The 24,957-nt window shown below is 39.6% G+C and overlaps 1 protein-coding gene across 10 annotated transcripts in view; it reads right to left on the bottom strand.

Annotated features, from left to right (window-relative positions):
* The window catches only part of hdx (highly divergent homeobox), a 153,722-nt gene that overhangs the window by 71,420 nt on the left and 57,345 nt on the right, over positions 1 to 24,957 (bottom strand). For all 10 annotated transcript variants that reach the window (XM_059977461.1, XM_059977452.1, XM_059977454.1 and 7 more), the window contains 2 exons: positions 20,231 to 21,343; positions 8,074 to 8,127 (listed from right to left, as the gene is read on the bottom strand). In XM_059977461.1, the coding sequence (XP_059833444.1) occupies positions 8,074 to 8,127; positions 20,231 to 21,343 (1,167 nt within the window). The remainder of the gene's footprint in view (positions 1 to 8,073; positions 8,128 to 20,230; positions 21,344 to 24,957) is intronic.

Raw genomic sequence — 24,957 nt, 5'->3', positions numbered from 1 at the left:
TGCACATCAGCCAGGTTACGCCATTACTACTGTGAGGTATTGTGGAGGGAGCATCATACTATGGTGATGCTTTTCAGCAGCAGAGACTGGAAATCTGGTCAAGATTGATGGCGAGATCAATACTGCTAAATACTTTGAGAGATACTGTTTAAAAACCTGCTAGTCTCTGCCAGAAAGCTTAAACTGGGGAGGAAGTTAGTCTTTCAGAAGGACACTGCCAGAGCAACCATAGAGTGGCCCAGTTGAAGTCCTGACCTTAACCCAATCAAACAGCTCTGGCAAGACCTCAAGGTTGCTGTTCACCTCCCTTCTCAAACTAACCAGCACAGCTTGAGCAATTTTGCAAGGAGGAATGGGAAAATCTTGCTCCATTACATTGTGCAAAGCAAATAGAGACTTATCCAAAAAGGCTGTAATAGCTACAAGATGTGATTGAAATATGTACTGAGCAAAGCTGGATGAACACTTTTGAACTGCTGACATTTGTTTTTGAATTTTTAGTTTCTCATGCTTGTTTTTTTGGGCTCTGTTGTGAAAAAAAGGAGTGAATGATTCACAAATAAAAATTCTCAGTTAAATTGAACACAATCCCTGGTTGTAATACTCATCTATGTGAACAAAGGGTTGGGCGCTGAGTATTTTTTCAAGGCACCATACAGTTATTTCAAAACTGCCTCCTCTCTCTTCAGATCTGTACTACCAAGAAAAACAGCAAGGTTAATTTATAACCTTTCCTACCCAGCACAATCACTACTACTCCACAACCCTCAAATTAAAGAAATCTTTTATCATGGTGCACATATTACTTCTTTGCTACCGTGACATTTTCTTACTTAAAACCTCATCACTTTATGTTCAAGATGTTGGGTAGGAGCATATAGTCAAGAGCACATTATCCACCATGCTCTACATTTTCTTCCATTCAATCAATTCAACTGTTGACCTACAACTATTAGCCCTTGCTTTTATAACCTTTAATAAATTTCCCAAGAATAAAAACAATATAAAACACACTAAACAAACAATACCTGCGAACATGTTCAATCCGTATAAACTTGAACTGACACACTTTGGAAGATCAGATTTGAAGGCAGAGTACAAAGCTAATGGCAAGATTCTGAGCAGTGTGGAGAAACAAGAGGGATCTTGGAGTCCCAAGTTTAGAGGGCCTTTAAAGATGCCACTCAAGTTGATAAGGTGGCTAAGAAGGCCTATCACAAACAAGAGAAAATCTGCAGATGCTGGATATCCGAGCAACATACACAAAATGCTACAGGAACTCAGCAGGCCAGGCAGCATCTCGGAAGAGTACAATTGACGTTTCGGGCTGAAACCCTTCAGCAGGACCTTATAAACAATGTGTCGGCCCGAAATGTCAACTGTTCTAAATGCTGCTTGACTTGCCGAGTTCCTCCAGCATTATGTGTGTATTGCTAAGAAGGCCCATGGTGTGTTGGCCTTTGTTAGTTGGGGGACCGAGTTCATGAGCAATAAGGTTATGTTGCAACTCTATAAAACTCTAGTTAGAGCACACTTGGAATATTGCATTCAGTTTCAGCCACTTCATTATAGGAAGGATGTGGCAGAGGAGATAAACCAGGATACTACCTGGATTACAGAACATACCTTGAGGAAAGGTTGAGTAAGTTAGGGCTCGTCTTTTCGGAGTGAAGGAGAATTAAAAGAGATTTGACAAAAATATTTAAGTGACACCTTTTCCCAAGGCAACAATAGCTAATATGAGAGAACATTTTTAAGCTGATTGGAGCAAGGTATGGTGTGTGATGTCAGGGGTTGATTTTTGAACTCGAAAATGTGAAGTGTATGGAATGCACTGCTGGGGTGCAGTAGAAACAGACACATTAGGGGCATTTAAGACACAGTTAGGCACATGAATGAAAAGAAAAATGGAGGGCAATGTGGGAGGAAAGGGATAGATTGATCATGGAGTAGGTTAAAAGGTCCACACAATATTGTGGGTCGAAGTGCCTGTACTGTGCTTTACTGCAACATTCAGATGGCAGAGTCAGAATTTGACATAAACACCATAAATCCATTCTGCCTTCTGTCAGTTGTTCAGGCTGGCAGTGGTGGTGTAATTGTGTGGGGAATGTTTTCTTGGTATACATTAGGCCCCTTAATAGCAAATGAGCATTGCTTAAATGCCACATCTTACCTGAACATTGTTGCAGACCATCTTTTAGGGCCACAGTGTTTCCATCTTCTAATGGCTACTTCCAGCAGGATAACACATTATGACACAAAGCATACACTATCTCAAGCAGTTCCATGTACATGACAGTGAATTCAGCCTACTCCAGTGGCCTAAAACAGTTGTCAGATCTCAACGCAAAAGAGCACCTTTGGGATGTGGTGGAACAGGAGATTTGCAGCATGATGCAGTCATGTCAACATGGACAAGAATCTCTAAAGAATGTTTCCAGCTCCTTATTGAATCCATGCCATGAAGAATTCAGGCGGTTCTGATTCTACCCAGTACTAGAAAGATGTACCTAATAAAGTGGCCTGAAAGTGTAAATTCCTCGTGGCTCAGATATGTGATCTAATTTCCCTGTGCAATTTTTGCGATTCAGATCAAAATCTCTGTTCATTATGTAATATCCTGGTTTAAGACCATGCTTTATTAATACAGTTATACTGTTGGGTATTTTATTTTTCTTTCAAAATGAATAAGTACTCCCTTAATTACAAACCCCATTTCCAGATAAGTTGAGATATTTTCCAAAATGCAATAAAAACAAAAATCTGTGATATGTTAATTCATGTGAACCTTTATTTAACTGACAAAAGTACAAAGAAAAGATTTTCAATAGTTTTACTGACCAACTTAATTGTATTTTGTAAATATACACAAATTTACAATTTAATGGCTGCAACACTCTCAACAAAAGTTGGGACAGAGGCATGTTTACCATTGTGTTACATCACCTTTCCTTTTAATGATACTTTTTAATCGTTTTGGAACCGAGGATACTAATTGTAGTAGATTTGCAATTGGAAATTTTGTCCATTCTTGCTTGATATAAGACTTCAGCTGCTCAACAGTCCGTAGTCTCTGTTGTCTGATTCTCCTCTTCATGATGTGCCATACATTTTCAAAAGGAGATAGATCTGGACTGGCAGCAGGCCAGTCAAGCACATGCACTCTGTGTCTACAAAGCCACGCTCTTGTAGCCCGTGCAGAATGTGGTCTGGCATTGTCCTGCTGAAATAAGCATGGACGTCCCGGGAAGAGACGTCGCCTTGATGGCAACATATGTCTCTCTAAAATCCTAATATACGCCTCAGAGTCAATGGTACCTTCACATACATGCAACTCACCCATGCCGTGGGCACTGATGCACTTCCCTACCATCACAGATGCTGGCTTTTGCACCTTTCACTGATAACAATCAGGATGGTCATTTTCATCTTTGGCCCGTTTTTTCCGAAAGCAAGCTGAAATGTGGACTCATCTGACCACAGCACATGGTTCCACAGTCTTTCGGTCCATTTGAGATGAGCCAGAGAACTTGCCGCCGCCGTATCTGCACAGAGTTGATGTATGGCTTCCTCCTTGCGTATTACAGTTTCAAGTTGCATTTCTGGATACAGCGACGGACTGTGTTAAGTGACAATGGTTTTCCGAAGTACTCCTGAGCCCAGGTGGCTATAATTGTCACAGTAGCATGACGGTTTCTTAGGCAGTGCCACCTGAGGGCTCGAAGATCATGCGCATTCAACAGTGGTTTCCCTTTATGCACTGAGATGTCGCTGAATTCTTTGAATCTTTTCACAATATTATGTACTGTAGATGTTGAAAGACCTAAATTCTCTGCAATCTCACGTTGGGAAATGTTCCTTTTGAACTGACTAACAATTCTCTCACGAATTTTGGCACAAAGGGGTGAGCCACGACCCATCCTTGCTTGCAAAGACTGAGCCTTTGAGGGACGTTACTTTTATATCCAGTCATGATACCTCACCTGCTACCAATTAGCCTGCTTAATGTGGAGTCTTCCAAACCGGTGTTACTTGAATATTTTGTGCACTTTTCAATCTTATTTGAACTCTGTCCCAACTTTTGTTGAGTGTGTTGCAGCCATCAAATTCTAAATTTGTGTATATTTACAAAATACAATTAAGTTGGTCAGTAAAACTATTGAAAATCTTTTCTTTGTACTTTTGTCAGTTAAATAAGGGTTCACGTGAATTAACATAACAGATTTTTGTTTTTATTGCATTTTGGAAAATATCTCAACTTTTCTGGAAATGGGTTTGTACATTATACAGTCAGTTATTTTATTTTTTTGCTGTTTCAGATAAAATTTCAGTTGATTGATAAGTTTGGCTTGTTGAATTAGCCAATAGGATTTGTCTTGTTAACATTTTATTTCGAGAGCGCCTGCGGGAAAAAGAATGGGGTGCCATTTTCGAGAGAGTATGGGATTGCAGAAAGGGAAAGAAGGAAAATGGAAACGGACAATGAACACAGCAGAAGAACATAGTGAAATGCTCACAGAACCCATATGGAAAGACAGATACCAATGTCATAAAATTCTCATGCAGACTATGGATTCATGGAGACTGTGCAGATAATTTTCAGTTATTTAGCTAACATACGATATTGGAGAAAGTTCAACATCTTTTTCCTTGGATGTTGCCTGGATTTTTGCTTATGTTTCACTTGGACTGATTTATCAGCGTAGAACTGTTTTGGTACCATGAGTAAATGTAATGAAGTAAACAAGATCGATTAGGTAACCATGAGCTCCAATGATTACGTATTTACAAAATCAGACCTACCTTAGACTGTTTATTGGAAATGTCCTTTTCATCATTATTCCTCATGCATTGTGCGAGTTATTTTGCTGTTAGTCTGTATTCACAGTAACAGCTAGCTCATTACAAGCCTACAGTGAAAGAGTTACGACTTGAATTTGGATGGCCACACTGCATTAGGCAAAATAAACTTTCTTCAGTTCTCCAGCATATATATTTGATAATCAGAATTATAATCCCTTTTCAATTTTAACAGTAGGAATAGTGAATCCACTGGGTTCAATGGTGAGAAAAATAAAAGGACCTGGTAAGTATACCATAATCAGCAAAAATGCTAGTTGTTATTTTAACTACTTTCAGATATTTTTATTTAAATATTTTAAAAAAATTGACTTAACTTTAAAATTTCAGGAACTGAGCCAGAGTCAAGATTAAGTAAGCTAACATTTTGTGTATCAGTGATGCTTTTCTGGCATTTCAACAAACTGGAAATTTATGTCCAACACAATGCCTCATTGTCAAAGATCTGGACAGCTCCTTCAAAGAAACTTATGCTTCAGAATCCACAAATGACAAGGAAGTTCTCCATGAGTAGATGGGGAGTATAGGCAACACACTGCTGACAACTAATGCTGGACCTGAAGATCAACACTGACTTTTAGAAGAACTTAACCAAGTTGCGATTATGGTTTGGAACTTTATTGCTCAAAAGATAATAGATCACTTCATTCTGATCAAAGACTCCATTGATAGTCATCTTTTCACTAAAACCAATTATCTGAATTCAGCAGTAAAATACTACAAATACAGGAAATCTGAAAGATACACAAAGTCAGACACTAGCTACGGAGCAAGGAGTGTTAATGCTTTTCACCAGATGTAAGGATGGGTTTTTCCAATAATTTCTCATTTAATCACAGTTCCTGGAGACTGCAACTTCCTCACACAATGGCCACAAGATGGAGCTTCGCTGCCAAGTTTTAAATGAGATATCCGAGAACCCATTTTTAAAAATGCTGTGGGCTGGAGTACTGCTATTTTTCTCCAAATAGCTAGCTCTCATCCAGGTTTACAACAGAAGCTAACAGAGTTAAGCCGCCTAAATTGCCCTTTCCCAACCATTAGCAGTTCACGTAGTTCAAGATCCAAACAGCTACACAACCAGGGAAAGCTAAATGTTACACGAGATTGCATCAGAATTTTCACTAAAAACATTAGCTTAACTTTTGAAGTGTCATGCAAGAACAATGTGACTACGACAGCTTCAGTATTCTTGATGCCCAACAAGGAATACTTGGAAAGTATAAGGAGTACTTGGGAAACCAAGGAATACCCAGACACATCTCTGATATTTAAGGCAGAAAAAACTCAAAGGATTAGGACCGAAGCATTTGGCAACAAAAAAAAAATGACACCGTAACAAAAGGAATATTGTTAATGTCATGCTGGGATTGATTTCAGAAGACCCTGCACACATTTAGCAGCACATACAATATAAGATGCATGTAGCAGAGGTATGGAGTTTATGGAGGGTGCATCTGAAGCTGCTGATAGCAGCATTGAGAGAAAAAAATAAAATCCTCTCAGATTCATATAACAGAGGAGGCCATCTTTCCCAGGATATATTTCACCTCTTTGACAAAGATATGCAGGTTAGTTGAATGATATTTTTCCATTTTTCCAACCAATTAAGATTGTAGCTTTTAACTGAACATACTCAACTATTCTTCAGAGAGTGTATTCTTGATCATAACACAATGGTATATATTCAGAAGACATGAGATTAAGCATTGCTGCCTACAGAAGAATCTACCCTGCTGAGATTTTTTTTGTCAGCAGAAGAATCTATGCTGCTGAGAAGTTAAAACAAAGATTTTTGTAAAGATTGAAATATGTCTCTGATCTATGAGAATTAGCAATTACAAATTTTTAACATTTGTTGGACATTTGCATGAAACACGAATGAATTTAACGAAGTGATAATGAAGAACAAATTTATAAAGCATGCACTTCGCTGAGCAAAAAAGTTAATCAAAAACAAATTTTAAAAAAAGGATTGGAGAGCAGCTAACGGTCTTGGGTTTCCAGGTACAAGTCACATATGGTTTTTATGCAGTTACCGAAAGCTCTCAGGTTCTAGTCATAGAGACATACAGCACAGAAAAAGAGCTTTGACCTATGGAGTCAACACAGATACTCAACTACCCATTCATACCAATCCTATAGTAATCCCTTTCCCCCCCAATTGACTTCCTTTCCCCATCACCACTCCCACACTATGGGTGAATTACAGCAGCCAATAATCTAGTAACTCATATGATTTTGGGATACGGAAGGAAACTAATGCACCCAGAGGAAACACACCAGGTGCAGGCAAAATGTGTAAACTTCACTGACATTAAGACTGAAACTGTGTCACTGGCATTGTGAGGCAATGGCTCTACTAGCTGCACCACTGTTTTCATCTGTATTGCAACTCCTTTGAAATTCAAAGGGAAGGATTTTATCTATCTTTTCAGAGCCAATAAATTCTAAAATCTAGAAAAAGATGCAAAGTATCTCAAAATAGCACTGTTTTGAATATTGCCCAAAAAGCCACATGAATAGATTTAACATCTGCTTCATAATTTTATCTTTTTTACTTAATTGTTCCCATTAGATTATTTCCTAGACATAAATCACACTTTCCCAATACAGCACAGATGCAGCAACAGGAGCAAGTTAGTCAGCATGTTTGCACTGTCATTAAGATAAAATAAACTCAAAATAAAATAAAGGTAGTTCAAACCCAAATTCTACCTGAACTTCATTAACCCACCTTAGCTCCAAGATTGCTTCATAACTTTGATTTCCACAGGATGTTAAAATGAAAATGTGTGACCTCTTTGAAGGTAAATAAAGCAGGAGATGAAAATGAAATGTAACTAACAGTTAATCAACAATAGTGTTTATATTGAGTGTAACAAAGGAATGAAATAACTTGTTACCAAATTTTGATGTAGGCCAAAATAGGTGAACTGAACTAAGCACAGTGGTGAGAGAGCTGGGGTAATGAGACAGTGCAGAGGAATTTCAGCCATCTGGATGGACCTTTTTTCTCCCTTAATGCTCTTATACAATTACACTGCAGTACACGTAGTTATAAAGTGGCAAACTGGCAAGCCATCCTGATTGAATGCACCTCATCACAGGATCAGGATGCAGGCTATTTTCTAGAAAAATTATAATATTTTTTACAGTTAATGAGCATCACTCTGAAAGTTAATAGCAGGATCCATAGAAGATACTTACTGTTCTTTTCCTTGACGTTCCAGTTAGACAAGGCAATACAAGAGATCCTGACGCCTAAAGCAGAAAATATTATTGGAGAAATTAAGAACAACAGAAACAAAGATTACCAATGCAAGCCCTTAGAGTGATTTTTGGGTTTAGGACAATACATTTAACAAATGACTTTGGCTACCAACATTCACATCTGAATATGTACTGTGGATTTAATTTGGAGTGCAGCTCTGAACGATGGGTTCCTAAAGGCAGTGAATCCCAGACCAGATGATGCTGGTTAAAATTCATTTGGATGTCTGTGGTGTGAATGTGAATCAGGAACTGTGAGGTTGTATGTAGTTTCAAAGAAAGCAGTGTCCATGCATTATAAATATGGAATAGTCCTTTGATGTTTGGCACATAAAGTATCAAGCCCCACACTGGACCAGCAGACCTTTCAACCAAAAGCGACTCTGTATGATGCACATTGTACCTTGTTTTGAAAGAAGCTGCTTTGTATCTACCAGTAATTTACTCCAGAGACTTCATTCATGCAACAAGCTTCCTTAAAGTTACTCAAAACCTTGGGTAAATCAAACAATTGTTTGCACAAGCATTTGATGACAACACCATGAAGTTTCCTGACATTTTCTTCTTAAAGGGGCTGAGTTTAGAGAATCTCACCACAATGGATACTGAACCAATCAAAATCTATGCTTATATATCTCTGTAAATTGTCTTACGGGTGTTAATCCATAGTGGATATATTTCTGAGCATCTACGAGTGTTCATTAATCACTCACTTGGACATACAAAACAATGGATGCAAGCACTGTGGAGTTATATTATTTTCTTTTCTCATTTCACATTTTGTCCTGAAATATGAACGGCAGTCAATTAATTGTAGTACTTATTTGAACACAGAAGCAGCAGGTCTACAGACCTCTAGCCAACACACTGAATTTTAGAACCATGTCCCCTTTTATTTTATTTTGTGGGATATAACTTTATTCCAACTATTTATTCAACAGTTGTCCTTCACACACTCCTTTAGCTTTGCAGTGATCTGAAAATGTGCAAGAACTATGCAAATGATTATTAGATGGAACTTCAGTGCAACCATGGACCATTCCCCTCAGCTTCTGCTTGTTGCAGATCCAACATTAAGTTTCAAACTGTGAAAATCAAGCTTTGTTAGGACAAAGCAGCTAAACAGAATAAGATAATATAACATTTAGTAACACCAAGAAATTTTCATAAACTCAAAAGATTCTGCAGATGCTGAAAATCCCGAGCAAAACAAAACACTGGAGGAACTCAGCCAGTCAGGCAGCATCCACGGAAATGGATAAACATATTGATGTTTTGGACAGTGACCCTTCACCAGGAAAATATGAGGTGTTGCTCCTCCAAACTGAGTGGCCTCATCATGGCAGAAGCAACAGCCATGGACTGACATGTCAGAAGGGGGAAGGGATATGGAATTAAAATGCTCTGCAAATGGTAAATTCTGCCTTTTGTGGAAGGAGCAAAGATAAAACTATCAAAGGAAAAAACATGCAGAAACAAAAAAAAGTGTGGGAATAATGTAACTGAATAGAAAGTTCAAAGAAAAGCATAGCACAATAGGACAAATGTTTCTGCTCGATACTTCAATTCTACAAAACATAAATTAATCAAGTTTTGAAAGATTCAACACCACAACAGCAAAATGTTAACTTTGCCAACACTACAGACCTTGACAGGTCCTTCCAAATCCTGGGAACTAGGGAGAAATTACTTATACATCAAGGGAACATAAAGAATAGCACAAAAGATTATCTGCCAACACAGCAGCTTCAACACTTCATATTACAATCGATAGGAATTTAGACCATATGACATAAGAACAGAAGTAGGCTATTCAACCTGTCCAGTCTGCTTCACCACTCCATCATGGCTGATTTATTATCCCTCTCAACCCTGTTCCCTTGCCTTCTCCCCATAACCTTTGGTAACCCTTATTAACCAAGAACCTATCAACTCCCACTTTAAATATATCCAATGACTTGGCCTCCATAACCATCTGTGGCAATGAATTCCATATATTTATTACCTACTGGCTGAAAAAAATTCCTTCTCATCTATTCTAAATGGAAGTCCCTCTATTCTGAGGCTGAGCCCTCTGGTCCTAGACTCACCCACTGTAGGAAACACTCTCTCCACATTCACTCTATCTTCAATAGGTTTAAATGAGATCCTCCCTCATTCTTTTCAGATACAAGTTATTTCAAAATGTTCTGAAGACTACTTGCAGATGACTCTTACTTGTCTGTTTAATTTCTGAACTTTTCCTACAAGTTTACTAACATATTTCGCATTTTCACCGTTACAGGTTAGAGACTGGGCACAAAATAGAATTGTTAAGGAGAAAAAGTTATATCCCATGTCATTTTAGAAGCACAGTAATAGCAAGAATGTGACCAGGAAGGGAACAGTGCTCACTTGAGACCAAAAGTGGCAATCAGTACACAGTCTGAAGATGCAAGTGAGATCTTCAATGAATACCAAATTTCAAAGTAAATTTATTATCAAAGTACATGTCATTTAAGAGATTCATTTTCTTGCAGACATTTTCAGTAGAACCAAGAAATAGAATCAGCGAAAAACTACACTCAAAGACTGACAACCAATGTGCAAAAGACCATTGATACACATAAAAAACACAAATAATAATAAGGAAATACTTATAAGTACTGAGAACATGAGTTGTGGAGACCTTGAAAATGAGCCAATAGGCTGTGGCATCAAATCAGAATTGAGGAAGGTGTAGTTATTTATAAGACCATAAAATATAGGAGCAGAAGTAGACTGTTTAGGCCATCGTGTCTGCTCCGCCATTCAATCATGGGCTGATCCAATTCTTCCAAGTCATCCCCACTACCCTACCTTCTCCCCATGCCCTTTGATGGCCTGGCTAATCAAGAACCTATCTCTGCCTTAAGTGCACCAAATGACTTGGCCTCCACAGCTGCTTGTGGTAATAAATTCCACAGATTTACCACCCACTGACTAAGTAATTTCTCCGCCACCTCTGTTCTAAATAGATGTCCTTCAATCCTGAAGTCATGCCCTCTTGTCCTAGACTCCTCTACCATGGGAAATAACTTTGCCATATCTAATCCGTTCAGGCCTTTTGACATTCAGAATGTTTCTATGAGATTCCCCCTCATTTTCCTGAACTCCAGGGAATACAGCCCAGGAGTTGCCCGATGTTACAGTAACCCTTTCATTCCCTATTTATTCTGGTTCAGGAGCCTGATGGTTAAAGGGTAATAACTATTCCTGAATGGGGTAGGGTGGGAGCCAGGGCTCCCATACGTCGTTCCTGATGGTTGCAGTGAGAAGACAGCATTGCCTGGATGGTGGGTCCTTGATGATGGAGGCTGCTCCTTTGGAAAATATGCTCAATAATAGACAGGGCTTGCCCTGTGATGGACTGGCTGTATATAGGTGCTTCTGTTCTTGGGCACTGGTGTTTCCATACAGGTATTTGATATAAATTGGCTGAAAGGTTCATAAAGCCCCAAGGTGTGACAATATATTGCCCTGGTAGCAATTGAAAATAAGGAAGGAGATTGTTGACTCTGAAAATAAGTTTCTACACGTTCCTTGGTCAACAGAACAGGTGAGAGTCTAATAGAGGGCAGCAAAGTTTGTACCTTTATTGAAGAAGGGCAGTAACTATAGACTTGGTGTGGAGCATGCTGCCTGTGTCAGAAAGGCAGATAAGTCAGTCCATGAAGGCAATATTTAGTCTAACAGCGAGTGAGTCTTAGTCACTTTTCTACTGAACAAAGGACCCTGTTAGATAGTTAATGTGGATCGCTGCAAGTCTGATTCACTGGCTTATTGGTGAATGTCAGGGCAGCTGCGTGGCTTCAGCCATAGTGAGGACTAGGCATCAAGCTGTGGTGTCATCCACGCTGGAGTTAGTGCTGCTTCTCCGTGTTTGGATGTAGACTAATGCAATATTCATGGACTGAGGGGCTTGGCCTATATTTTTTGTGTGACTCTATTTAACTCTTGCCTTCTATGTGCTATATGTGCCTTGTACTGTGTATGACTGTTGGTACTATGTTTTACACCTTGGCACCTGACTGGAGAAATGTTTCGTTTGGTTGTATTCATATATGGTTGAATGATACTGGAACTCAATTGGAACTTGAGATTGTAATAAGGTGATTATGCCTCAAGTACAAGCTATAGGTAGATGGTGACCACAAAGAGAGGTAAAGGGAGTAAGCAAGTAGGGTAGGATTATCCTCAGTAACATGTACTGTTCTTTGGACATAGTGGGGTGGGCTAGGTAATGACCTTCCAGGGGTGAGCACAAATGGCTGGGTCACTGGCGCCATGCCTGGCTCTGCAGCAAAGGGAAGGATGAAGTCAGGGAGAGCAATGTAAAAATGGCACTGATAGGCATTTCTGTGAATGCAAAACTACAGGATGGGGTGTTGCCTTCCTAGTGCCAGTATAGTTGAGGAGCGGCGGTGGACAGCAATCTTGAGGCGTTGCCATCGATGTTCAATTGAGTTAAGGTCAGGACTTTCGGACAGGGCCACTCACGGACATCAGTTTTCTAAACTTGAAGCCACTCTATAGCTGCTCTGGCAGTGTGCTTTGGGTCAATGTCCCACTGAAAGACTAGGTTTCTCCCCCCAGTTTAACCCTTCTGGCAGAAGGTAATGCATTTTTATCCAGTATCTCTCTGTATTTAGCAGCATTCATTTTGCCATCAATCCTGACCAGATTTCCAGTCCCTGCTGCTGAAAAGCATCCCCATAGCACGATGCTAAGTCCATCGTGCTTTACAGAAGAGATAGTGTTACCTGGCTGATCCAGTATTAGATTTACACCATAGTGCAGCTCAATGTTGTGGCCAAAACATTTCACTGTGGTCTCATCAGACCACAAGCCCTTCTTCCACTTCTTTACAGTATCTTCTAACCGACATTTTGCTAAGTCTTGATGGGCAAGGATATGCTTTTTATTTAACCAGAGCAGCTTCTTTTCCATTCTTTCATAAATACCCTTTTTGTGCAAGGCTTTCTTTGAGATTGTGGAGCCATGAACTTTATATGCAGTTGCTTGGCCTAGGCAGTGAAGTTGTGTTTTAAATGAGAGGGCATACAAGGATGCCAAAGCTATTGGGAAGCTTTTAAAAACTTGCAGAAAGAAAGTAAGAAGATCATTCAGAAGGAAAAGATGAATTATGAAAGGAAGCTGGTGACTAATATCAAAGAAGACACTAAAAGCTTTTTTAAGTATATAAAAGGTAAAATAAAGTTGAAGGTAGAAAAAGGATCAATAGAAAATGACGTTGGTGATATTGTAATGAGAGAAGCAGAGATAGCAGAGGAACTGCGCATTTTGCATCAGTCTTCACAGTGCAAGATACTTAAGAGTGTCAGGGAAGTGAAGTATATGCAGTGAAAATTACGACTGAGAAGTTGCTCAGGAAGCTTAATGGTCTGAGGGTGGATAAATCTCGTGGACCTGATGGAATGCACCCTTGGATTCTGAAGGAAGTAGCTGGAGAGATTGCAGAGGCATTAACAATGATCTGTCAAGAATCAATAGGTTCTAGCAACATACAGGATGTCTGGAAAATTGCAAATGTTACTCCGCTATTTAAGAAGGGTGGGAGGCAACAGAAAGGAAATTATAGACTTGTTAGCCGGACATCAGTGTTTGGGAAGTTGTTGGAATTGATTGTTAGGAATGAGATTACTGAGTACCTGGAGGCACATGACAAGATAGAACAAAGCCAGCATGGTTTCCTTAAAGGAAAATCCGGCATGACCAACCTACTGCAGCTTTTTTTGAGGAAATTACAAGCAGGATAGACAACGGAGATGCAGTAAATGTGGTGTACTTAGATTTTTAGAAGACCTTTGACAAGGTACCGCACATGAAGCTGCTTAGCAAGATAAGAGTCCATGGAATTACAGGGAAGTTACTAGCATGTGTGGAGCATTGCTGATCGATATAAAACTGAGAGTGGGAATAAATGGATCCTATTCTGGCTGGCTGCCAGTTACCAGTGGAGTTCCACAGGGGTGGGTGTTGGGACTGCTGCTTTTGACAATGTATGTCAATGATGTGGACTATGGGATTAATGGATTGTGGCTAAATTTGACGATGATACAAAGGTGGAGGAGTGGGTAGTGTTGAGGGAACAGCCTTCAGAGAGGCTTAAGATAGTTTAGGGGAATGGGAATGATGTCCTGCCAAGTCATTGGGTGCATTTAAGGCAGAGATAGATAATTTTGTTGATTAGCCAGGGCATCAAAGGCTGTGGGGAGAAGGCAGGGGAGTGGGGATGACCAGAATTGGATCAGCCCATGATTGAATGGTGTAGACACAATGGGCTGCTCTTATATCTCAAGGTCTTAATATTTTTTCCACTTTCAGAATAGATCACAGAAACTCAGAGGTACAGTCAGTGACTTTGATATGGTCTTGTACCCTTTCCCAGATGTGTTTCTCTATTACTAATTTCCTGACATGTCTTGAAAACTCTTGTCTTCATTCTGGTCTAGCCTGTTGAAAATCTACCATACTGTTGTACCTTACAGAGAGAGGGAGTATTTATTCTTTTATGAATTCACTGAAAACAGATGAACCTCCAAATTTAGACATCAATAAATTGGATGAGTTGGTAAGGTTGGAAAGTTAGTGTAGTAATTACAAAGGGGGTGAATACATTTTCAGCCTCACAATTTTGGTTTGTTATTTTTAGTAAACTATTGACAGATTTTGGAATTGTTCTTTTGATTTGACAAATTGCATGTTTTGTAGATTTGCTCAAAAAATCCTACTTCAACATAGTTTAAATTTAGAAATGAGACAATAAAATGTGAAAATAGCTGTGGGAGCTGAATATCATTTCAAGGTACCGTACTGTTTTGAAAAGTGAACTAGGCCAGGCGATAGGCCTGATAATGGTTCAACATTTTGGGGAGAGTGACCACAACTAATAATGTTTTAAGATAGTTATGAGTAAGAATAAAAAGCAGATCTTGCAGGAAGATATTAAATTAGGGAAGAACCAATTATGACTGGAGCTAAGGTGCATTGATTGGGCACAACTACTGTCAAACAAGTCCACATCTGGCTGATGGGTGTTCAAGATTAGCACGTTCCAGTAAAGAGCAAGGACAAGGATGGTAAGGTAAGAGAATCTTGGATAACTCAAGAAGTCCTAAATTTAGTCAGGAAGATAAAGACAGCATATGAAAGGTTTAGTAGCAAACCAAAATCAGACTGGGCCCTTGTGAAATATAAAGATAGCAGGAAAGTGCTGAAGCAGGTAAATAGGAAGGCCAAAAGGGGCCATGAAATGTTCTTAGTAAGCAGGGTCAAGCAGAATATCAAACTACTTTATAGGGCCTGATGGCATACATCGCAGATTATTGAAAGAAGCGAGCAAGGAAATTGCTAGGACTTTGACTAGCAGCAGACAAGGTTTAGAGGCCTGGGAACAGAAAATGTAATGCTTATGGAGTCAACATGGTTTTGTGCAGGGCAGGTTATGCCTTACAATCTTGGATCAAATTGTTCAAGGAGGTGATAAAAGAGCTTGAAGTTGAGACAGTGGACATTATCTACTTGGACTTGAGTAAGGCATTTAATATAATCTCTTATGGTAGGTTAGTACATAGAACAGTACTACACAGGAACAGGCCATTCAGCCCACAATGTTGTGCCAAACCAATTAAAATGCAAATCAAAATCATACAAACGCTAATCCTTCCTACTTACACTGTGTCCATATCCCTCCATCTTCCTTACATGGATCTTCTTTACATCCATTCACCTATCCAAACGCCTCTTAAAAGCCTCTAATGTATTCCAGGCAGAACATTCCAGGCACCCATCAGTCTCAGAGTATAAAATTTACCCCTCACATCTCCCTTGAGCCAACCGCCTCTCACCTTCAATGCATTGCCTCTGGTATTAGACATAACAAATTGAGGAAACAGATAATCTCTGTCCACTCTATCACCGCCTCTCATAATCTTATAAACCTCTTTCAGATCTTCCCTCAGCCTCCAGCACTCCAGAGAAAACAACCCGTTTATCCAGCCTTTCGTGATAGCACATGCCCTCAAAACCAGGCAGCATCCTAGTGAACCTCTTCTGCACCTTCTCCAAAGCCTCAACAACCAGAACTGTATGCAATACTCCAGGTATGGCTTACCCATTTTCGTAAAGTTACAGGATCACCTCTGGACTTTTGAACTCAATGTCTCAACAAATAAAAGCAAGGATTCCATAAGCCTTTTTAACCACACTATCGACTTGTGTAGCAGGTACGAACTTGGATCCCAAGACCTCTCTGCTCAGTAACACTGTTAAGGATCTTGAACTTTAACAGTGTACTCTCTCCTTGCATTTGCCCTACAAGTTGTAACACTCACAATTATCTGGGTTAAACTCCATCTGCCATTTCTTTGTCCATACCTGCAACTGGTCTACAGTATATTGTGCTGCATTCTTGATCAGTCTTCTACATTATCCACAATTCCAACAATCTTGTATAATCTGCAGACTTACTTACCCACCCATCTACATTTTCATCCAGATAATTTAAATAAATCATAAACAGCACAGGTCACAGCACAAATCCTTACAAAACTCCACTAATTACAGGCCTCCAGCTGGAATAAGTCCTTTCAACCACTGCCTTCAGTCATCTATGCGTAAACCAGTTCTGAATCCAAACAGCCAATACGCTGTAGATCCCACACATCTTAATCTTCTGGAATACCCTTCTATGAGGGACCTTGTCAAATGCCTCACTATAATCCATGTAGACAAAATCCACTGCCCTACCTTCAATAATCTCTCTCGTCACCTTGTCAAAAAAACAATCAATTTCATAAGGCACAACCTGCCATAAACAAAGCCATGCTGGCTCTCCCTAATTAGGTCATGTGTTTCCAAATGCTCATTCATCCCATCCCTAAGAATTTTCTCCAGCCAGCAACTTCTCTACAACTGACACAGGACTTATCAGTCTATAGTTCCCAGAATTTTCCCTTATCACTTCTTAAACAGAGGTACAACATCAGCCACTCTCCAGTCCTCCGAGACCCCGCTATAGCTAGAGAGGACATGAAGATACTGGTCAAGGGCCCAGCAACCTCATCTCTTACCTTCTTCAGTAACCTTATCAGTCCCTGGGCACTTATCCACCTTAATATTCATTAGGAGGCCCAACACTTCCTCCTTAAACACTAAATGTCCCAGCCTATTTCAACAGGTACATTTAATGTCACGGAAATGTACACAATATACATCCTGAAATTCTTTTTCTTCACATACAGCACTGATCTCCTGGTCCCCCATACCCTTTTCATTGGTAAATACTGAAGCAAAGTACATCACTCACACTCTCTGCATCCATGTTCCTTTCACCTCCCCCCCCCCATCCTAGAGTGGCCTACCCTCTCCCTAATTATCATCTCACTCTTGACGTATGTATAGAATGCCCTGGGACTCACCTTAATCCTACTTGCCAAGGACTTGACATGGACCCTCTGGCTTTCCCAATCCCCTTCTTTAGTTCTTTTCTGGCTTCTTTGTACTCCTTATGTGCTTCATTTGATCCTAACTTCCAAAACTCTACATACTCTTCCTTTTTCTTTTGTGACTAAATTCATCAACTCTCTGCACATCCAAGATTATCTTTCCAGCCCTATCCTTTCTTCTAACAGGTACATACTTTTACTGCATTTTGTGCAATTGATCTTTAAATACCTTCCACATGCCTGATGTGGACTTGTCAGAGAAAAGGCATTTCCAATTTATGCTTCTTAATCCTGCCTAATGTCCTTGTAATTTGCTCTACTCCAATTTAAAACTCTTCCACTGGACCATACTTATCCTTATCTATAGCTACCCTGAAAGTTAAGGAGTCTGTGGTTCCTGTTAGCTAACTATTCACCTATAGTCACCTGGCCAGGCTCATTACCTAACACCAGCTCCAATAGCCCCTCCTCTCATTGGATCATCCACATATTGATTTAAGAAATGTTCCTGGATGCACTTAACAAATTCTGCCCCATCTGAATCCCTTGCACTAAGAAGGTCCCAGTTTATATTAGGGATGTTAAAATCCCTTATGACAATAATCATATTATTTTTACACATTTCTTCAATCTTGATTCAGGAGATAATGATGCATGCCATCCAAGATAAGTTGCAAGTTTGGATTCACAACTGGCTTGCCTATAGAAGACGAGTAGGAGAGGAAGGTTATTATTCTAGCTGGAGCCCTGTGACCAGTAGTACACTGCAAGTATCAGTGCTGGGACTTCTGTTGTGTGTGATATATTAATGATAAGGATGAAACTATAGATGGGTGGATTGGCAAGTTTGTGATGACACCAAGATTGGTGGAGTTTTGCCCTGTGTACAGGACTATCGAAGAATGCAGTGGGATAACAGTTCAGTTACAGATGTGGGCAGAGAGGAGACAGATGGATTGTATTTATTTATTGAGATAAAGTGTGGTACAGGCCCTTCAAGCCATGCAGCTCAGCAACACTATCCTAATCGCGGGACAATTTACAACTACCTATTAATCAGCATGTCTTTGGACTGTGGGAAGAAACACACTTGGTAATGGGAAAAACGTACAAAACTTCTTACAGGCAAACAGCCCCCCACCTGTTCACTGAGCAGAAGGCAAGCTGTATTGTGTTTAAACTACAGACTGTTACAATATTCATGGACTGAGGGGCTTGGCCTGTATTATTTGTGTGACTCATATGTGATATATGTGCTGTGTATACTGGTGGTTCTGTGTTTTGCACCTTGGCCCCGAACCAGACTAACGCTATTTCATTTAGTTGTATTCATGTATGGTTGAATGACAATTAAATTTAAACTTGAACTTAAGATTGTAGCGAAGTGGTCATGCCTTAAGTCCAGGCTACAGGTAGATGGTCACCACCAAGAGAAGTAAAGGAAGTAAGCAAATAATGAAGGATTCCTCTGCACAGTTTAAAATAAAACTTGTTTTTCATGTTATCTTAAAAGCTTCTCTGCTGTTCCATATTTTTACCCCGGGAAAATGTTTCTCTCTATCTTATCTATGCCTCTCAGCACTTTGAAAAGCCTCTGTCAGATGTGTGGACCAGCACTCTAGGGAGAACAACCCAAGTTTGTCCAACCTTTCTTTATAACTCATACCCTCTAAGCCAGGTGGCATCCTGACGAACTTGTTGGCCAGAAACCATCAGTGAATTTGAGTGAATCAAAGACAGTGGAAGTAGACAAATCAATTATCTTTGTCTTGCCACGAGGTCGAAGGAATAGAGGCTGCCAATGTGTGAAGCTACTCTATATCATTTTGTGAACTGCTTTTGCTCAGCTGAGTCAATGTGTTGAAGTAGACACAGTGATGCTCCTGGTAATGGGCTGGACAAGAGATCATTTCCAAATAAGAAGTTATTTGTGAGGAGTTCTTTGGTATGATATAATATGCAGGTTTGTGAATGGTGGGGTCTGTGTCTACCCTGAATGATTCAAGCTGGTTACTGGTTCGGTAACTGTTTTGGAACAAAGAGCCATAGATTATCAGTTATCACTTGTGGTAGATGCCAAATGGATGCCAGCTTGGACCAGAGCCAATAAGGTGACACAGGTCAGTCAGATGATCTCAAGCCAATAAGGCTGAACAACAATCAGCATCTGTGAATTAAAAAAAACTGTTGACATTTCATCAAAAGTCTGAATCAGGATTGCAAGTGCAGAGGCAAGATAGCCAGTATGAAGAGGAGAATGGTGGGAAGGGAGTCTGAGGTAATTGGTGAACCTGAAAGACTGACAATTCATTTCCTCCCACAGATACTGTTGGACCTGCTGAATTCTTCCAGTAGATTGGTTATTGCTCTAGATTCCAGCATCTACAGTCAACTCATGTCTCTACATTGTCTTGAAGCCTCATTCAGTAGAATTAGTTCAATCAGCTCTATTAGTTCCCATAATACCATGAATATTTTAAACTAATTAGTCTTTATTTAAATTAGTCAGTGCAACCTTCATTTGTGCAAAGTCAGGTATCCAGAGCTCGTCATAATTTAGACATTTACACAACTTCCAAACAGTTTCAAGGAACAAGACAAGTTACCTGATAGTTGCTTTGACTGGAAGTTGGTCTTTGGTATCCAGTTGATGGAAAGTGGGGGTTCAGTGAGTCCTCTGATGAATTTACATTACTGTTCAACGTTACTGTTGACCCAGGTGCTCTGAAATCGCCACTGGAATAGAACACACTTCCAGAAATATCCTTATTATTGGTCTGTACTGATCCAGAGCTTATGTGCCTCACTGGCGTTACGACTGATGTATTTGTGCACTCCATTTCCTTTGATGTATTTGGTTCAGAAACTCGTGGATGATGCTTCAGCTCTGAACTCATTGATGCAAGCTCCTCCTCCCTTGCATACTCATCAACATCTCCAGTTTCCATGGCAATGGAAAAACACCCACTTTCCATATGACAGGAATTCCAAAATGCATGATCTCTGTTTCTGGGGGACTGCTTACTGCCTGCTAGTGAATATACATCACGAATTTGGAGAGAGCTGACAGCTGGGTCCCCTGCATTCCTTGTAATCTTTGAATCAGATATACAGCTAGACATACTTCTTGAGAAAGGAGGGTCAGAACTGAGCTTCCGTGGACACTCTGCAATGGTTGAATTAAACTGTTTTGGCCATGCACCAACTGATTTAGCTGTTGCTGTCTGCCTATTTACTTCAGTTTGAACATAAACAGGACTGTAATTTTTTGCACTAGTTGTATTTATGGTGTTGGTGGGACTGTGAAGATTTAACGGTCTCGATCCAGGAATCATTTTCTCACAAAAAGTAACTGTAGGGTTTTTAGAGACAGGTTGTCTTTGACCAGAAACATGTTGTAATTCTACTTCTGAAATGGTTCGCCCAGTTGGCCTGGCTGCAAGATTAGAAACTTCACACCGGTGGGCATCCTTCTGGTGAGATAACCCTTGTCTACTTGTAGAATAAGTGGAATTAAGCACACCAGTTACCATTACATTTCTGCATGGTGATGTTAAAATAGTTTGCTGGCACTGGGATGGATAGACAAAGCTTGTGTTTTTGACAGATGCATCAGATTTTCCCACTGTACCATTTCCTGCTGATCCCTGTGTTGACGGTGTATCATCCAAGCTGTATTTCGTAGAATTCAGTTTTCGTCTTTTATTCCCAATCCAAGTCTGCAAAATAGGTGTAAATGGGCATTTAAAAAAAAATATTTAACATATTATCATTTTGAATATATTTTAAGTGAAAATTTTAAACTCAATGAAACTTGCCGGAAATAGCCTGGGGATAAAAGTAACAAAATTAACAAGTGATATTATTGACGTAGTTAACTTTACTTAAAAAAAACACAACTTTAACACAAATTTTATAAAACCACTTTTACTTGTAGGATTACATTCTCATTTTGGTTAAAAAATTAATGTATTTGATATCAGAGACAGAAACTCATAAAGACAAAATTCTAGTAATTTCCAAGCAGATCAGCTTGACCTAATTTGTCCTAATTTTTGGTTTTTATCAGAGTAAAAGGTATATGAAAGATGCAAAGATTAAATTAGTCAATGGAGCAAGATATGACATTGTAAGAGAAGTTGAAGATACAGTGGTGAAAGCACCTCAGGTCAGTAGTGCTTTTAAATTGATGCACCATTTGGAATTTGTGAAGTGGAATGAACAAAATTCACATCTTAAAATAAGGATGGATACCAAATGGGATGGATTGGAGAAAGGAGTTTGTGTATAAAGGAGAATGAAGAGAGAGAGAGAGAGAGAGAGAGAGACACACACACACACTTACTTCAAATGCCCAGAAGTGATTATGCCATAATAGCAAAGGCAAAAATTTAATAAGCTTCCAATTAATTCAACAACTTAAACAAACCCTTTAACTTTCTGTCCTACTGATTCCCATCTTCCAAGGTAGCTCCTTTACTGAAAATGCACTTTTAACCAGAGTTAACACTTCTTCAAATTTCAATAACATTTGCCGTTGTAAAGCTTACAAATTGTAAATGATAACCTCATATATACTTCTCTAACATTAGGGGGCCACTGAAATTACATTGCTGAGATGTTGGACATTTTATGATATTCTGCTACCTTGCAAGAACACATGCAATGACAAGAGATTTGATATAAATTAGTTCTAATCTCCTACCAACTTCCTCCTTTGTCTTATTTATTATCTTATGAAGACAACATTGAAGGAGGTCATAATACAAAGTAAATTTATTATCAATGGACATCCATGTCATCATATATAATCCTGAGATTCTTGCAGGCATACAGGCAGACATACTTTATTGATCCTGAGGGAAATTGGGTTGCATTACAGTTGCACCAACCAAGAATAGTGTAGAAATATAGCAATATAAAACCATAAATACACAGCAAATCCAAGACAACCAACCAACGTAAAGCAATGCAAAAGACAACAAACTGTGGAAATACAAATGATGAAAACTAAACAAATAAGCAATAAATATCGAGAACATAAGAGTCCTTGAAAGTGAGTCCATAGATTGTGGAAACAGTTCCCTGATGGGGTGAGTGCAGTTGAATGAAGTTATCCCCTCCGGTTCAAGAGCCTGATGGTTGAGGGGTAGTAACTGTTCCTGATTCTAGTGGTGTGAGCCTTGACGCTCTTGTACCTTCTTCCTAATGGCAACAGTGAGAAGAGAGCTTAACCTGGGTGGTGGGGATCCCTGATGATAAGGCAGATAAAAAAGCCATAAGGAGAAAATAGATGAAATATGAAGGTAAGCTAGCCAATAATATAAAAGAAGATATCAAATATACGAAAAGAGGCAACAAGTGGATATTGGACCACTGGAAAATTACACTGGAGAGGTAGCAATGGGGGGGGGGGGGGGGGCAAAGAAATGGCTGAGGAACTTAAGTATTTTGCACCATTCTTCACTATGGAAGATACTAGCAGTATACCAGATATTAGAGCGTTTCAGAGGACCAAAGGGAGAGTTGCTGCTATTACTAAGGAAGATGGAAAGTCTGAAGATACATAATCATCCAGACCAAATGGACTGGAAAATCACAAACGTCAATCCATTGTAAGAAGGGAGAAAAGCAGGAGGGAAATTATAGGTTAGTTAACCTGACTTCAGTCGTTGGGAAAATGTTGCAGTCCATTACTAGGAACGAGGTTTCAGGGTATTTGGAGGCACACGATAAATAGGCCCAAGTCTGCATGGTCTCCTAAGGGGAAAATCTTGCCTGACAGATCTGTTGCAATTCTTTGAGGAAATAACAGGCAAGGTAAACAAAGAAGAGTTGGTAGATGTTGTTTACTTGAATTTTCAGAAGGCCTTTGTCACAGGGCTGCTTACAAGATAATAGCCCATGGTATTACAGGAAAAATGCTAGCAAGTGAGTCTGGAATCAGAGGGCTGAGCCTCTAGACTAGAGAGACATCATTTAGAACAGAGATGAGGAAGAACTTCTTTAGCCAGTGAAAGGTCACAGAAAGAAGGGGGTTCAGAGATAATAATCAGCCATGATGGTTTGACAGTGCAGAATCAATGGGCTGAATGGCCTAATTCTGCTCTTATGTCTTACGGTCTAATGATGGATGCTGTTTTCCTGTAGTGCTGTGTATAGATGTGTGGGGAGGGCTTTACCTGTATCAGACTAGGCCGTAGCCATTACTATTTATAGGATTTTCCATTCAAGTGCAGTGTTGTTTCCAGTCCATGATGCAACCAGCCATCATACATCTGTAGCAGTTTGTGAAAGTTATAGACGACATGCTGAGTCTTCGCAAATGTCTAAGGAAGTAGAGGTGCTGTCGTGCTTACTCTGTAATTGCACTTACATGCTCGGCCCAGAATTGATCCTCCTAAACGAAAACACTGAGGAATTTGAAGTTGCTGACATTCTCCACTTCCAATTCTCCAATGAAGGACTGGCTAATGCATCTCCAGTTTCCTCCTATCGAAGACAATAATCAGTTCCTTTGTCTTGCTGACATTGAGTGAGAGGTTGCTGTGTCTCCACTCAGCAATTCCTCACTTCCCTCCAACACAACAATCTCATCCTTAGGTCCTCTATTTTGTTCTCCAGTGACTGCGAAATTGCTACCAAGATGCTTGGTACAGGAACTTTCATTACTTGGCATTTCATCCTGGCTTGGACTTCCCCCACCCTCTTCCAGCTATGGCGATGCAACTTCATCCATTTAAAGCTGCGCACTTGCATGCTTGAGAGTTAAGTCCGCCAAATCCTTCAGAAGATTGTGAAATCACTAGTTCATTAAGATAGTTCAAAAGTATGTTGCTTAAGAGGAAATTACAGGTTGTAGATTGCTGTGAGTGAGATTCAAAAGAGGTACACTGAGAAGTTTTGAAAGAGCCAGCGATATGTTGCCATGGGTTACAGGGCTAACGTGGCCCATCACACAAATCAATGTGATCACATTAATATGAACACGTGGACAAGAAAAGAAGTAGATTGACCCGGTTAAATTGCACTTCACAATTCTAACTTATTCAAATATTAACTATGTACAGTTTTAATAATGAATTTTTAAATCAATTTATCAGAATGATTTGAAACTGTATACCTGCATAATTTTAAATTAACAATGGAAAGTATATGCCTTACTGACAACCCACTTGCCATTAACAACCCAAAATCAGATCTGTGATACTTTAAAGTAATCAACTAGAACCATAAAGTAATGCAGTATGGCCCAGCACATCCATGCTGATCATCAAATGCCCATTCCTACCAATCACATTTTTTAGCACTTGGCCCCAGGATCTTCTACATC

This window comes from Hypanus sabinus, chromosome 8, assembly GCF_030144855.1.
Source record: "Hypanus sabinus isolate sHypSab1 chromosome 8, sHypSab1.hap1, whole genome shotgun sequence".
Taxonomy (NCBI): domain Eukaryota; kingdom Metazoa; phylum Chordata; class Chondrichthyes; order Myliobatiformes; family Dasyatidae; genus Hypanus; species Hypanus sabinus.
Note: the sequence above shows the minus strand (reverse complement) of the source record. Positions and strands in the feature narration are given on the sequence as shown.